The sequence below is a fragment of the Mesoplodon mirus genome (genome assembly GCF_964341445.2).
Source record: "Mesoplodon mirus genome assembly, chromosome: 4".
Classification (NCBI taxonomy): Eukaryota; Metazoa; Chordata; class Mammalia; order Artiodactyla; family Ziphiidae; genus Mesoplodon; species Mesoplodon mirus.
Window position 1 is genome coordinate 83627952 of NC_138979.1, and position 14728 is coordinate 83642679.

General features: G+C 37.3%; 1 protein-coding gene and 1 pseudogene across 2 annotated transcripts in view; one reads left to right on the forward strand and one right to left on the reverse strand.

Moving 5' to 3' along the window:
• Positions 1 to 14728, forward strand: part of LOC309803326 (ankyrin repeat domain-containing protein 26-like) — a 361186-nt pseudogene that overhangs the window by 202223 nt on the left and 144235 nt on the right. The gene's annotated exons all lie outside the window — the stretch shown is intronic.
• LOC309803322 (ankyrin repeat domain-containing protein 26-like) overlaps positions 1 to 14728 on the reverse strand; it is a 138971-nt gene that overhangs the window by 71040 nt on the left and 53203 nt on the right. The window contains exons 17-21 of the mRNA XM_082619393.1: positions 13963 to 14024; positions 10812 to 10905; positions 8675 to 8773; positions 8029 to 8057; positions 7864 to 7936 (exon numbers count right to left, since the gene is read on the reverse strand). Coding sequence (XP_082475519.1) covers positions 7864 to 7936; positions 8029 to 8057; positions 8675 to 8773; positions 10812 to 10905; positions 13963 to 14024 — 357 coding nt within the window. The remainder of the gene's footprint in view (positions 1 to 7863; positions 7937 to 8028; positions 8058 to 8674; positions 8774 to 10811; positions 10906 to 13962; positions 14025 to 14728) is intronic.

The window sequence follows — 14728 nt, forward strand, 5'->3', positions numbered from 1 at the left end:
AAATGATTATTATAAGCTTTTTAAAATGCAGCTTGCATTTTCATGGTCTTTTTTATTTTAACATTACTATCACTCTGAAAATGAAGTTTATTTCAGAGCAGCAGCATTTTGTTAAATAAACAAGTAACACACCTCAAATTATGAATAACTATGTAATTATGCTTTGCGTTAAAACCAAAATAAAACCAAAAACCCAGTCCCATTCAGAGTGAACTTTTGAATTATGCTGTGTTAGAAATGGAAAGTTGTGTTTATTTTTCAGTCAGATTTTGTGAATATGAATGTGTTGTTACAGAATTTACAGATGACTTTACCTAACTCAGTAGAAAAATTATTTTAGAGCACATTGTAGTGGTTTTACAACCATACTATATTCTTGAAGTGATTTTATTAAAATTACCTACAGTTTTCTAGTAACTTTTAAGCTGTATATGGTCTTCGTTGAGGTTGGTAGAGGGAGCTTGCTACATGATATTCTTGCCCTTTATTTGGGTAATTTAAAATTTTGATGTACTTTCAAACTTAGAGAAACATTACCAGAATAATACAAGGAATTCTCATATACCCTTGATTCTGATATACCAGTTATTTTCATTTGCCCGTTTTTTATTGCCCCTGCTTCCTTTCTCCCTTCCTCCTCTCTTCCCTCCCTCCCTCCTTCCCTCCCCTTCTCTCTGTGTTTATATATATATATATATATATATGAGTATACATGTCTTTGCGTGGACACGTTTTCATTTGTCTTGGTAGACTTCTAGAAATTGCTGTGTGATGTGGTGAGTTTCTGTTTAACTTGTTAAGAACCTGATGAACTGTTTTGAAAGTAACTATATAATTTAATGTTCCAACTACCAGTGTATGAAGGTTCCCGTTTCTCCATATCTTGTACAGTGTTTCTTATAGTCTTGTCCTTTTGACAAAGCCAACCTAGTGGGTATGAAGTAGAATCTCATTGTGGATTTAATTTACATTTCCCTAGGACTAGTGATTTTGAACATCCTCTGCTAGGCTTTTGGTCATTTGTATATCGTCTTTGGAGAAATGTCTGTTGAAATCCTCCCTCCCCTCTTTGGGTTGTTGTCTTCTGTGTTGTAAGAGATCATATATTCTAAAGACAAGTCCTTTATCATATGGATCTTGTTTTTTTTGTTTTTTTGTGTTTTTTTTGGCGGTACGCGGGCCTCTCGCTGTTGTGGCCTCTCCCATTGCGGAGCACAGGCTCTGGACGTGCAGGCTCAGTGACCATGGCTCACGGGCCCAGCTGGCCGCGGCATGTGGGATCTTCCCAGACCGGGGCACGAACCCATGTCCCCTGCATCGGCAGGCGGACTCTCAACCACTGCACCACCAGGGAAGCCCAATCTTGTTTTTTTTTTTAATCCAGTGTGAAAATCTCTGTTGTTTGAGTAGGGTGTTTAGTTCATTCATATTTAATATTTATGTAGTGGCTTTTACATCTGCCATTTGCTATTTGTTTTCTGTTTTTCTCGTATCTAAAGAGATCCCTGTGTTCCTCTTCTTCTTTTTTGGCTGCACAGCATGGCTTGTGGGATCTTAGTTCCCCAACAGGAATTGAACCCGGGCCCTTGGCAGTGAGAGCACGGAGTTCTAACCACTGGACTAACAGGAAATTCCCTGTTCCTCCTATTGTGAGTTATGTCTTAGCAGTTGCTCTAGGGATGACAGTACGCATTTATCACTCTTGATCACAGGCTCCTTCAAAATAATACAAGTTTAATTCTGTCAAAATGTAGTAAATTTGTTGCTTTCTTACCTACTTCTTGGCCCTAAATAGCAGAAAGAAGAGGAGAGGTGACCTAGAGAACCTCAGTCTCTCCACTGGGAATTGGAGTAGCCTCTAATTTTAGCCACAGAAGGTTTTCCTCAACTGTATATGTTGGGATTTTGCAAAAATCCTGTTCTGATGAACCTCCAGATGAGATTGGTGGGAGGAGTGAGTGGTGTGGCTCTTACTCCTTAGCTGCCCAGAATGATTGTCATCTCTGAAGTGGTTATAGGGAAGTCGTGTCCATATCCCCCTCCCCGACCCCCCACCATCCCATACCTCCTCCTTTTAGTTTAGTGTATATTAGCAGGTTGGGCTAGAGGAATCAGCTGCTATGCGGTTGATTTTTTTTTAACCCTTTCCCTTATTTGCCTTTTACTCCTCCCCTTAATCTAAAAGCTCTGTTTAATGCAACTGGAAATCTTTATCCTCCTCCCTCCCCCTTCCTTTATATATTGAGGCTTTGGGGTAGGAGAAAAGTGCACAACCCACCACCCCCCTTCCCCTCTGCATTAAAATTCCTTATTTACCCCTTTTCCCCTTCACATTTCGTCCCACTCCTTTTCTGGCAAAAAGGAGCCTTTTCCTCTCTGTGACCCTAAGAGCATACTGCACAAGGGAAATCGCCCCCATCCAGATGTGGCTCCACTCTTCATTTCTCTTGTCTTCTGCTGCTCTTTTCCTGGTGCTCTTTTTGTCGGTGGGGTGTGGGTAATAGAACAGCCATGGGCTTTTGGGGACTTAAAGTTAAAGCTGTTTGTTTTTTCCTTTTCATTTATAAAAACACTAAACGTTCAATTTCAGAGAACCAAAAATCCCACCTTCCCACAGAACACTACTAAGGGGCATGTCTTCTGCTCCATACCTTTTCTGGTTTTCTTTCTCTCTTGTTAATGCTTTTAAAAACAAATGAGTTTTTTTAATATAAATAAAGTTTTTAAAGTGTGAAAAAAAACAAACACAAAAGAATTAAGAAAATGGTCATAGGAACATACATATTGATAATTACCTTAAACGTGAATGGATTAAATGCTCCAGCCAAAAGACACAGGCTTGCTGAATGGATACAAACACAAGACCCATATATATGCTGTCTACAAGAGCCCCACTTCAGACCTACGGACACATACAGACTGAAAGTGAGGGGATGGAAAAAGATATTCCATGCAAATGGAAATCAAAAGAAAGCTGGAGTAGCAATACGCATATCAGATAAAATAGACTTTAAAATAAAGAATGTTACAAAAGACAAGGAAGGACACTATATAATGATCAAGGGATCAATCCAAGAAGAATATATAACAATTATAAATATATATGCATCCAACATAGGACCACCTCAATATATAAGGCAACGGCTAACAGCTGTAAAAGAGGAAATCAACAGTAACACAATAATAGTGGGGGACTTTAACACCTCACTTGCACCAATGGACAGATCATCCAAAATGTAAATAAATAAGGAAACAGAAGCTTTAAATGACACAATAGGCCAGATAGATTTAATTGATATTTATAGGACATTCCATCCAAAAACAGCAGATTACACTTTCTTCTCAAGTGCGCACAGAACATTCTCCAGGATAAATCACATCTTGGGTCACAAACCAAGCCTCAGTAAATTTAAGAAAATTGAAATCATATCAAGCATCTTTTCTGACCACAACACTATGAGATTAGAAATGAATTACAGTGGAAAAACAAAAAATACACAAACACATGGAGGCTAAACAGTAAATTGCTAAATAACCAAGAGATCACTGAAGAAATCCAAGAGGAAATCAAAAAATACCTAGAGACAAATGACAATGAAAACACAACAATCCAAAACCTATGGGATGCAGCAAAAGCAGTCTTAAGAGGGAAGTTTATAGCTATACAAGCCTACCTCAAGAAACAAGAAAAATCTCAAATAAATAATCTAGCTTTATACCTAAAGGAACTAGAGAAAGAAGAACAAACAAAACCCAAAGTTAGCAGAAGGAAAGAAAACATACAGATCAGAGCAGAAATAAATGAAATAGACACAAAGAAAACAATAGCAAAGATCAATAAAACTAAAAGCTGGTTCTTTGAGAAGATAAACAAAATTGATAAACCATTAGCCAGACTCATCAAGAAAAAGAGGGAGAGGACTCAAATCAATAAAATTAGAAATGAAAAAGGAGAAGTTACAACAGACACCGCAGAAAGACAAAGCATCTTAAGAGACTACTACAAGCAACTCTATGCCAATAAAATGGACAACCTGGAAGAAATGGACAAATTCTTAGAAAGGTATAACCTTCCAAGACTGAACCAGGAGAAACAGAAAATATGAACAGACCAATCACAAGTAATGAAATTGAAGCTGTGATGAAAAATCTTCCAACAAACAAAAGTCCAGGAGCAGATGGCTTCACAGGTGAATTTTATCAAACATTTAGAGGAGAGCTAACACCCATCCTTCTCAAACTCTTCCAAAAAATTGCAGAGGAAGGAGCACTCCCAAACTCATTTTACGAGGCCACCATCACCCTGATACCAAAACCAGACAAAGATACGGCAAAAAAAGAAAATTACACTGATGAATATAGATGCAAAAATCCTCAACAAAATACTAGCAAACAGAATCCAACAATGCATTAAAAGGATCATACACCATGATCAACTGGGATTTATCCCAGGGATGCAAGGATTCTTCAATATACACAAATCAATCAATGTGATACACCATATTAACAAATTGAAGAATAAAAACCATATGATCATCTCAATAGATGCAGAAAAAGCTTTCAACAAAATTCAACACCAATTTATGATAAAAACTCTCCAGAAAGTGGGCATAGAGGGAACGTACCTCAACATAATAAAGGTCATATATTACAAACCCACAGCAAACATCATTCTCAATGGTGAAAAACTGAAAGCATTTCCTCTAAGATCAGGAACAAGACAAGGATGTCCACTCTCACCACTATTATTCAACATAGTTTTGGAAGTCCTAGCCTCAGCAATCAGAGAAGAAAAAGAAATAAAAGGAATATAAATTGCAAAAGAAGAAGTAAAACTGTCACTGTTTGCAGATGACATGATACCATACATAGAGAATCCTAAAGATGCCACCAGAAAACTACTAGAGCTAATCAAAGAATTTGGTAAAGGTGCAGGATACAAAATTAATGCACCGAAATCTCTTGCATTCCTATACACTAATGATGAAAAATATGAAAGAGAAATTAAGGAAACACTCTCATTTACCATTGCAACAAAAAGAATAAAATACCTAGGAATAAACCCTCCTAGGGAGACAAAAGATCTGTATGCAGAAAAGTATAAGACACTGATGAAAGAAATTAAAGATGGTACCAACAGATGGAGAGATAAACCATGTTCTTGGATTGGAAGAATCAATATTGTGAAAATGACTATACTACCCAAAGCAATCTACAGATTCAATGCAATCCCTATCAAATTACCAATGGCATTTTTTACAGAACTAGAACAAAAAATCGTAAAATTTGTATGGAGACAAAAAAGACCCCGAATACCTAATGCAGTCTTGAGGGAAAAAAAAACGCAGATGGAGGAATTAGACTCCCTGACGTCAGGCTATATTACAAAGCTACAGTAATCAAGACAATATGGTACTGGCAGAAAAACAGAAACATAGATCAATGGAACAAGATAGAAAGCCCAGAGGTAAACCCACACACCTATGGTCAACTAATCTATGACAAAGGAGGCAAGGACATACAATGGAGAAAGACAGTCTCTTCAATAAGTGGTGCTGGGAAAACTGGACAGATACATGGAAAGAATGATATTAGAACACTCCCTAACACCATACACAAAAATAAACTCAAAATAGATTAGAGACCTAAATGTAAGACTGGACACTATAAATCTCTTAGAGGAAAACATAGGAAGAACACTCTTTGACATTAATCACAGCAAGATCTTTTTTGATCCACCTCCTAGAGTAATGGAAATAAAAACAAAAATAAACAAATGGGACCTAGTGAAACTTCAAAGCTTTTGCACAGGAAAGGAAACCATAAACAAGATAAAAAGACAACCCTCAGAATGGGAGAAAATATTTGCAAACAAATCAACGGACAAAGGATTAATCTCCAAAACATATAAACAGCTCATGCAGCTCAATATTAAAAAAACAAACAACCCAATCCAAAAATGGGCAGAAGACCTAGATAGACAGTTCTCCAAAGAAGACATACAGATGGCCAAGAAGCACATGAAAAGCTGTTCAACATCACTAATTATTAGAGAAATACAAATCAAAACTAGAATGAGGTATCACCTCACACCAGTTAGAATGGGCTTCATCAGAAAATGTACAAACAACAAAGGCTGGACAGGGTATGGAGAAAAGAGAACCCTCTTGCACTGTTGGTGGGAATGTAACTGATACAGCCACTATGCAGAACAGTATGGAGGTTCCTTAAAAAACTAAAAATAGAATTACCATATGATCCAGCAATCCCACTACTGGGCATATACCCAGAGAAAACCATAATTCAAAAAGACACATGCACCCCAATGTTCACTGCAGCACTATTTACCGTAGGCAGGTCATGGACGCAACCTAAATGCCCATCGACAGACGAATGGATAAAGAAGATGGGGTACATATATACAATGGAATATTACTCAGCCATAAAAAAGGAATGAAATTGGGTCATTTGTTGAGACGTGGATGGATCCAGAGACTGTCATACAGAGTGAAGTAAGTCAGAAAGAGAAAAACAAATATCGTATATTAACGCATATATGTGGAACCTAGAAAAATGGTACAGATGAACTGGTTTGCAGGGCAGAAATTGAGGCACAGTTGTAGAAAACAAACGTATGGACACCAAGGAGGGAAAACCGCAGGGCGTTGGGGATGGTGGTGGGATGAATTGGGAGATTGGGAATGACATGTATACACTGATGTGTATAAAATTGATGACTAATAAGAACCTGCTGTATACATTAAAAAAAAGACAAATCAAAGAAGAAAGCAAGAAATGTAAAAGTGAAAGTTTAAAGCCTGTTTCATCACAAGCGTCCCTTTATCATTTCACATCCATGAGCTCTGTAAATGGTTTAAAACAGTGGTTCTCAAGTGTCACCTGAGCATCCCTGGAGTCCCAAGACTCAACCGTTCAAGGGGTCCAAGAGGTCAAAACTATTTTCACAATAACAGTAAACGTTATTTCCATTCTCATTCTGTTTTAAGTGTACAGAGCAGTTTTCCAGAGACAAGATATGTGATAACGTCATACTTCTAATGGCTAATAGAATGTATGAGTGTGTGTTTGTATTTTAAATTTTTCAGTTTTATTTTCCAATACAGTAAACATCAGTAGATACAACCTACTTAAACAAAAGTTCCTTGGAATTCTCAATAATTTTTAAAAGTATAAAAGGATCCTATATATCTGCATCATAAAAAATAACAAACAAATAAATAAAAGGATCTTAAAGCCCAAAACGTTCAGAATTACTGTTTTACAAGATTGTGTCTATCAAATCGTCATTAAGGTATGATTACTTTCCCCCACTTTTAATAATCAAAGACCACACACACGCACACACACACACACACACACACACACAGAGTCTGCTAATCAAAACATCTGGTTGGTTTAAGCTCATCCGTGTAACACCACTAAAATGAAATAATTAAATTTGAAATACAATTGACATGTTAGCAAGTGAAGCTTTACTCTAGGTTAAGGTCAGAATTCAAATAAGCATTTTATAAAACTGGAAAAATCTTAGAATCTAATAATTAACCTCTGAGAATCCCTAAGAAGTACAGAGATTCCTAACTGAGAACTTTAGGGTATTGAAACGTACATAGAAACATCTGAGTTAAAGCTTACATTTTAAAAATATCTTTTTCTTATGCTTGTAAATATCTTTTTTTCAAAACATGGATACCAACAATAACATGTGCCTTATTTATGTCAAATCCTTCAATTAAACTTGCAAAAACAAAAGAAAAAAGAATTAGGAATATGAAGGCTGTGAGCGTTTCAAATATTTTAGTGTACCTCTTTCCAGAGTGAAATTTGCACTGCAAAATTTACCTGATCTGGCTGTTTGTAAATCCTTCATTCCTACTGCTTTATTAGGAACAGAATCTTTCACTCCAACTGCAGGCTGAATGGGTTTTGAAACAAGTTGATTAATAAATAATGTACATTTGATACAATCTGTAGTTAATAATTCAAGACAAAAATATAAGTTTTTACCTTCAAGTGAGGATATTTTTCAGGAGAATCTAAAAGGCAAAAGGGACATAGAATCAATTACACGTAACTATGAAAGCCAACTATATATTCATGCAGTTAGTACTGAGCAGAACCCTCATGCTTGGCCTTGGCAGTGAATACTTTAGGTTTTGGTGTTTTGTTTCTTGGGGGAAGTTAGGACTGCAACAAGACAGACATATGAATCCACTATAGATACTGAAGAAAAAATAGGAGTACAGGTTTAACAAAACATGCAGTTAAGATTTCAAAAGGAAGATTATGTTCCAAAAGCCTTTATAAAATAGAAAAATGCACATGTACCAATGTGAACATGCTGATTGATGAGGAGAAAAGTGATCTTTAATCAGAGCAACAAATCATGACCCCGAGAAGGTAAATGTGAAAGCTGATGGTAAAATGCAACAGCACATCTTGAATGCAATACAGCAGCATCATTTACACCGTTATACTACAGGTATTTATCATGTTCTTCAGTTTGTCCTGTAATTTAGGAAGTGCACAGTTGGGATGACAGTTCAGTTGAATGTATAATTCATTTCTCATCAGAGAAAGGGTTATGAACTGATCAGCTTGGATATACACTTGTAGAATAATAGTTCATAAAAATATTCATGTTTTTCCATACCCATGTGGGCTACTGGTATGCCTACATTTCTTGGATCCTCTAGTTTAGTCATCTTAAAGTTTCTCGATCCACTCATGCAAGAAGGTATATAAGGCACATCTAAGAAATAACGTATTATAAGTTTTCAACATCGAAGTACGATTATCAAAAGGGAAAAAGTAAATTTTACTGCCACAGAATTATTAGATATTAAAAATCTTTCATATTTCAAAATCAGTGTAGTATTTACTGAAAATAACAATTCTAGCATTTAGGGAATGAACCCTATTAATTTCTTTTGTTTCCAAAATTAGTTTGGTTCAGTATATCATGCTAATGTTTAAAAGGATTTTTGTGAAACAATTATCATCAAAAAATTAGCTATCTTAGGGACTCCCCTGGCGGTCCAGTGGTGAAGACCCCATGCTTCTACTGCAGGAGGCACGGGTTCAATCCCTGGTCGGGGAAATTAAGATCCCACATGCCAAGCCAAGCAGCCAAAAAAAAAAAACCACAAACCTATCTTAAAAAAACAAAAAACAGCCAATGCTTCCATATTCAAATTAATCTCATTTGAATAACACATACCAACACAACATATATCTTTGATGCCTGATAGTTAGAAGGAGGAGCTGGGGTTTACCTCAATTCTAGCACCCACTCCTGCTTCCAGTATTCTCTGGAGCAGCAATGACCTAACCTTGTTTCAGTGTAAATACACTGAAGTCATCTAACGAGAGTTCTCTCAAGTTTCCTCATCACCTCCACAATCACCTCCCTAACACCCTTCTTTCCCCCCTCTTTCCTTTCACTATATTCTTTCCTCTTCAAAGGTAGTCTCTGGATCTGTGGTCTTAATTCTCTCCCTTTGACATTCTTTTTATGGATCATCCCCACCACTTCTTTTTTCCTCTTTGCTTAGCAGTGGCACCTTACATCTATAAGTTCTACTTCAACGCTTTGCTACCCTCTGGCTATAAACACACTCAGAAAGAAAAACAAAATAATACTCTTCCTTGATCCTGTTCTGTCTTGAACTATCCAGTGGCTCCTCTTCCAGATTTCTCTCAATGCAAGCCTACACCCTTGCTACTCTGAGAGCTTGTCAGAAATGCACAATCCCAGACCTGCTGCTCAGCATGTGCACTTTTCACAAGGTCCCCAGGGGACTAATTAAAATTTGAGAAACTCTGGCCTATCAGTCTGCTTCTACATTCCCACAGTAAGAGTGGGAAAGCTTTGCTGTTCGTCTCTGACAAGTTTCGGTGCTGGAAGCTCACTTCAAATTTGTCTCACGTTTCAAATACTCTTCTCTTCCCTTTTCTAAAGACCTATTTTACTTTGCCCCCGTCCTCCACAGACCCCTGCTTCCTTTTCCTTCATTTACTCCCTGTAACCTCTGCCTCTCTCATTCTTTAGTCCTTCTTTCCTCTTCCTCATTTCCCGACTTTCCTTAGGTTGTAGAGTACCTTGAAATGGAACTAATAATTTAGCTCCTTAAAGGGGACTCTCAATTTAATCTGTGGCTGACACCAGATAAGATACACAGCTTCCCTCCTTTTCTCATCTTTTTCCTCACTATGCATTTGACAGGTGATTTTCCTTTTTTTTTTTTTGCATCAACAGTGTTATGTTTTTTTAATAGTTTTCAGAATATAAGCTGCGTAGCTTTTTAGAATAAAAAATGATATAACTTCAGGTACATGCTTTAGGACACTTGGTTAAACAACAAGCAAACTGTGTCTTTGAGGACCACCTCAAAAGGGTGGCACACTTCACAGTGTAACTTGGTAACAGACATGGAGATAGATGATTATATCATGGCATGTTGTCTACAAAAGAACATCTGGACACTCAGAGCTTAAATAGAACACACCACACAGTTAGGTATTCAAGCACTGCTTTTTGGCCAAATAAAAACTGCCTAAAAACTGCTGATGGATTTTTGACAAGAAAAAAAGATGTAGCTGCTTAGTTCTTCTGATACAGCACTTCTTTTCCAGAATGAGACAGGCTCAGTTCAACTTGAAATCAGTGTGAGGAATGATACTTCCTCTTAACCGACAGGTGATTTTCTTTGGCTATTAGAATATATCAGAATTCCCATTTTAAATCAACATGCTGTCAAATGACTTTTTCATAAAAATATAGTTCTTACCTTCTACTTGTCCATTTAATATATTTTTTCCTCTTTGACCTGCAGCTCCAGATAAATGATCAACATACTTCTCTGGAAGTCTCTCAGAGATACTCTGTTAAAATTGATATTAATAATGAGTTGCATAAAGCTTTCCTAATCCCCTTCTAATAGCTGGAAATACCCTACTTTTTAAAAATTTCCTACTTTACAAGCAATTAGATTTAAAAATAAGAGAAGCATGCATTGAAAACCCAAACACTGAAATAGAAAACTTCATATACACTCTCTAGATCAAGTCTATCTTTTATCCTCATTTGGCTACTGACTCTGTAAACTGAGCATGGAAAGCCAGAGGAATTATTTTCACAGACAAAAAATGTGCCTGACTTACAGGCACATTTCAGCAAAGAATTAACTTCAAAACACCTAACTCTACTTTACATTCATTGTCAAAAGAAGAGAGTATTTTTAAAAAATATGTGTTTAAATAAATGCTTTAATAAGTACCCTTGCTATAAATTTAAAATATTTCTAAAGACAGAAATTTTTAGTATTAAAATAATATACTTGGCATGAAAAGAAACCATGAAGTATTTCATGTTGAGCATAAACAGAACACTGTAGAAGATGCTTCATTTAGGTAAACAAGGGCTTATAAGAATCTGTAATTTGATAAAATTTTTATTGATAGGAAAAATAGTTGAATAAAATAGCGAAGTAGTAATAAAAACTGTTATGTTTAAATAATAGGAGAAAATTTAAATATAGTTATGCAACTCTTCAAAAAAGTACAGCAAGCTTTAATAAGGGAAGAATAAGAACTTTTATTTATTAAGCATCTAAATGTGCCAAGCTTTTCTTATGCACATTTTATTTTCTACATACAACAACAATGATAAAAGTGATTGTAAGGACAGTTACCCCACTTCCTGTTTCCTGGTCCTTCCAAGATGCGAGAGTGTAATGATGGGATCCGCTGCTCTCTTTGTCCAGAATGTCCCTCTCCTGGACCCTGACATGACTGGCTCTTTCCCATCCTCCCCTTGGTAGCTTTTCTCACATGCAGATCTTTTCTGACTACCTAAATTCCACTCCCACTCCCATCCCCATCCTAACTACAAACTCTCTCAATGTTGTCTAACGTAACATTCTCCATTTTCTTTGTCTCTCACTGTTGTGGCCTCTCCCGTTGAGGAGCACAGGCTCTGGACGCGCAGGCTTAGCGGCCATGGCTCACGAGCCCAGCCGGTCTGCGGTACGTGGGATCTTCCCGGACCGGGGAACGAACCTGTATCCCCTGCATCGGCAGGTGGACTCTCAACCACTGCGCCACCAGGGAAGCTCTCTCCATTTTCTTTACATGAAGGACTTAACAGTGACTTATAAAGGATTCCTGTTGGGTTTTATGTTCCCACCACTACAGCCTTACCCCTCAATTGGTACAGTCAGTGTCTAACTGCCCAGCATATAGTTGGTATTCAATAACAGGAATTTATTTAAGAACAAAACATTTAAAATGTTGAGTGGACTTCAAGTACCAAAGCACTTGATACCTATAGGAGATCTCCGATAACAGTCTATATAGAAACTTAACATACCCCAAGCTAGAAATCCACATGCCCGTTCTAATTTTCCTATTCTTAACACTACTGTCATTTTATTGTCCTTCAGGTTTTAAAAAAGTGCCCCAGCATTTAGTGAGTCACTAATTGCCACTGTGACCATTTTTTATTAGTTTCTGCTTTATAACAAAGTGAATCAGTCATACATATACATCTGTTCCCACATCCCTTCCCTCATGCAGCTCCCTCCCTCCCACCCTCCCCATCCCACCCCTCCAGGCAGTCACAAAGCACCGAGCTGATCTCCCTGTGCTCTGCGGCTGCTTCCCACTATCTATCTACCTTACGTTTGGTAGTGTATATATGTCCATGCACTGTGATCATTTTTGTCTTACATTTCTATAGCACCCTTTACAGTTTACAAGGTGTGTTCACAGCTCTTACCACATCTGTTCCCTACACCTACCTGACAAGTGGGTACCAGTACCATTTTTACGAAGGACGTCACTGACGCTCAACCAGGGTAGACAAGTTTTTCCGAGATCCCACAGCTCGTGACAGAACCAGGATGCTACCATGTCTTTTGACTTTAAACACAGTGCTGTATCACTGCAGCAGCTGCCTAGGTCTAACAGATCAGGCCCTTCTTATCTCTTTCCATAGCTGTCACCTTACAACAGGTCATCATTACTTTATATTTACGTTACTTCAAGTATGGCTGCCATAAAGGTACTCAACGCACACTAGTTTATCCAAAATGGTGTGTACTTATTAAAACATCGCTAAACCAAACTGTTGTTATTATAACGCCACATACTTATTATTCCCCATTCTTTTGCTTCTCTTGAAACGTTCCTTGCAGATCTATTTGAAAATCCAAATGTACTAATACTTTCAAGTCTCAGGCACTATCTTTTTCAGGTCTAAGTGGTAAAAAACTACATTTCAACCTGTTTCTCTCTGAACCTCACTAGGAGTTTTACACATCCATATGTACCAAAGAAACATACATTTGCTTGGGAGACTGGGACTGACAGATACACCCTACTATATATAAAATAGATCAATAATAAGGACCTCCTGTATAGCACAGAGAACTCTACTGAATACTCTGTAATGGCCTATATGGGGAAGGAATCGAAAAAAGAGTGGATATATGTATAACTGATTCACTTTGCTGTATATCTGAAAGTAACACAACATTGTAAATCAACTAGACTCCAACAAAAATTTTTTAAAAAAAGAAAAGAAAAAAGAAACATACATTTGGCCATAGGCTGACCTGGAATAATGCTTCAGTTTTTAGATAAATTTAACTTCAGAACCCAAACTGATTCCTTATGACTTCTAAGCCTTGGTTTTTGCTCTGTGCTACACTGGTTTCATTAGGTGAATCTTGCAAATTAACAAAAGTGCACTATGTGGTAGTTATTATACTTAGCACACAATTATTTAATTAATTACAGGTTAAAAATGTAAGGAAAAAATTTTGAAGGGCAAATGCAAAGGTGAGAAAGTAAAGTCAAAGCACCCCCCCTTTATGTTTTAACATCATTCAGTGCTTATATTTTAAAATAAAAAATAATAATAATAATAGAAGACAGTACCTCAGAATCCCAAGGTGATTCTATACCTTCCTCTTCTCCTAATCCTAATGCTGACATCATATCTGTAAAATGCAGCCACAGATACATTAATGAGAACATTTACTACTATGAATTTTAAGTACATATATGTCTATCTCTATCCACAAATATTTAAATAAAATAAAGTAGCAGAAAAGAATTTCAGAGGGTTGAGGCATTTTCAGGAAGAAAAAGTTGGTAGTAGTTGGGATACTTCTGAAGAAACGGAGCAAAAGAAACATACTTAAAAAGAAATGAAAAAAAAAAAGGGCTTCACTGGTGGTGCAGTGGTTGAGGGTCTGCCTGCTGATGCAGGGGACACGGGTTCGTGCCCCGGTCCGGAAAGATCCCACATGCCGCGGAGCGGCTGGGCCCGTGAGCCATGGCCGCTGAGCCTGCGCATCCGGAGCCTGTGCTCCGCAACGGGAGAGGCCATAACAGTGAGAGGCCTGCGTACCGCAAAAAAAAAAAAAAAAAAAGTCAAATTGTTATGATCTGTTTGCTCCTATGGAGCACGTTCAATATCAGTATCATTTTCTTTTTCTCCAATTTCTGGATTTGTTGCTCCTTCCTATAAAAACAAAACAAAACAAACACCTCATTCCAGAAAACATCATATTCATTCATTTGGTCATTCAATCAATCAGTAAGACCACAAACATTTACTGGATCTGTCAAATCATAGGCACTATCCTGGGAGAAAAGCTGGAAATATAAATAGAAGACCGATTCTGCTCTGTAGTCCAGG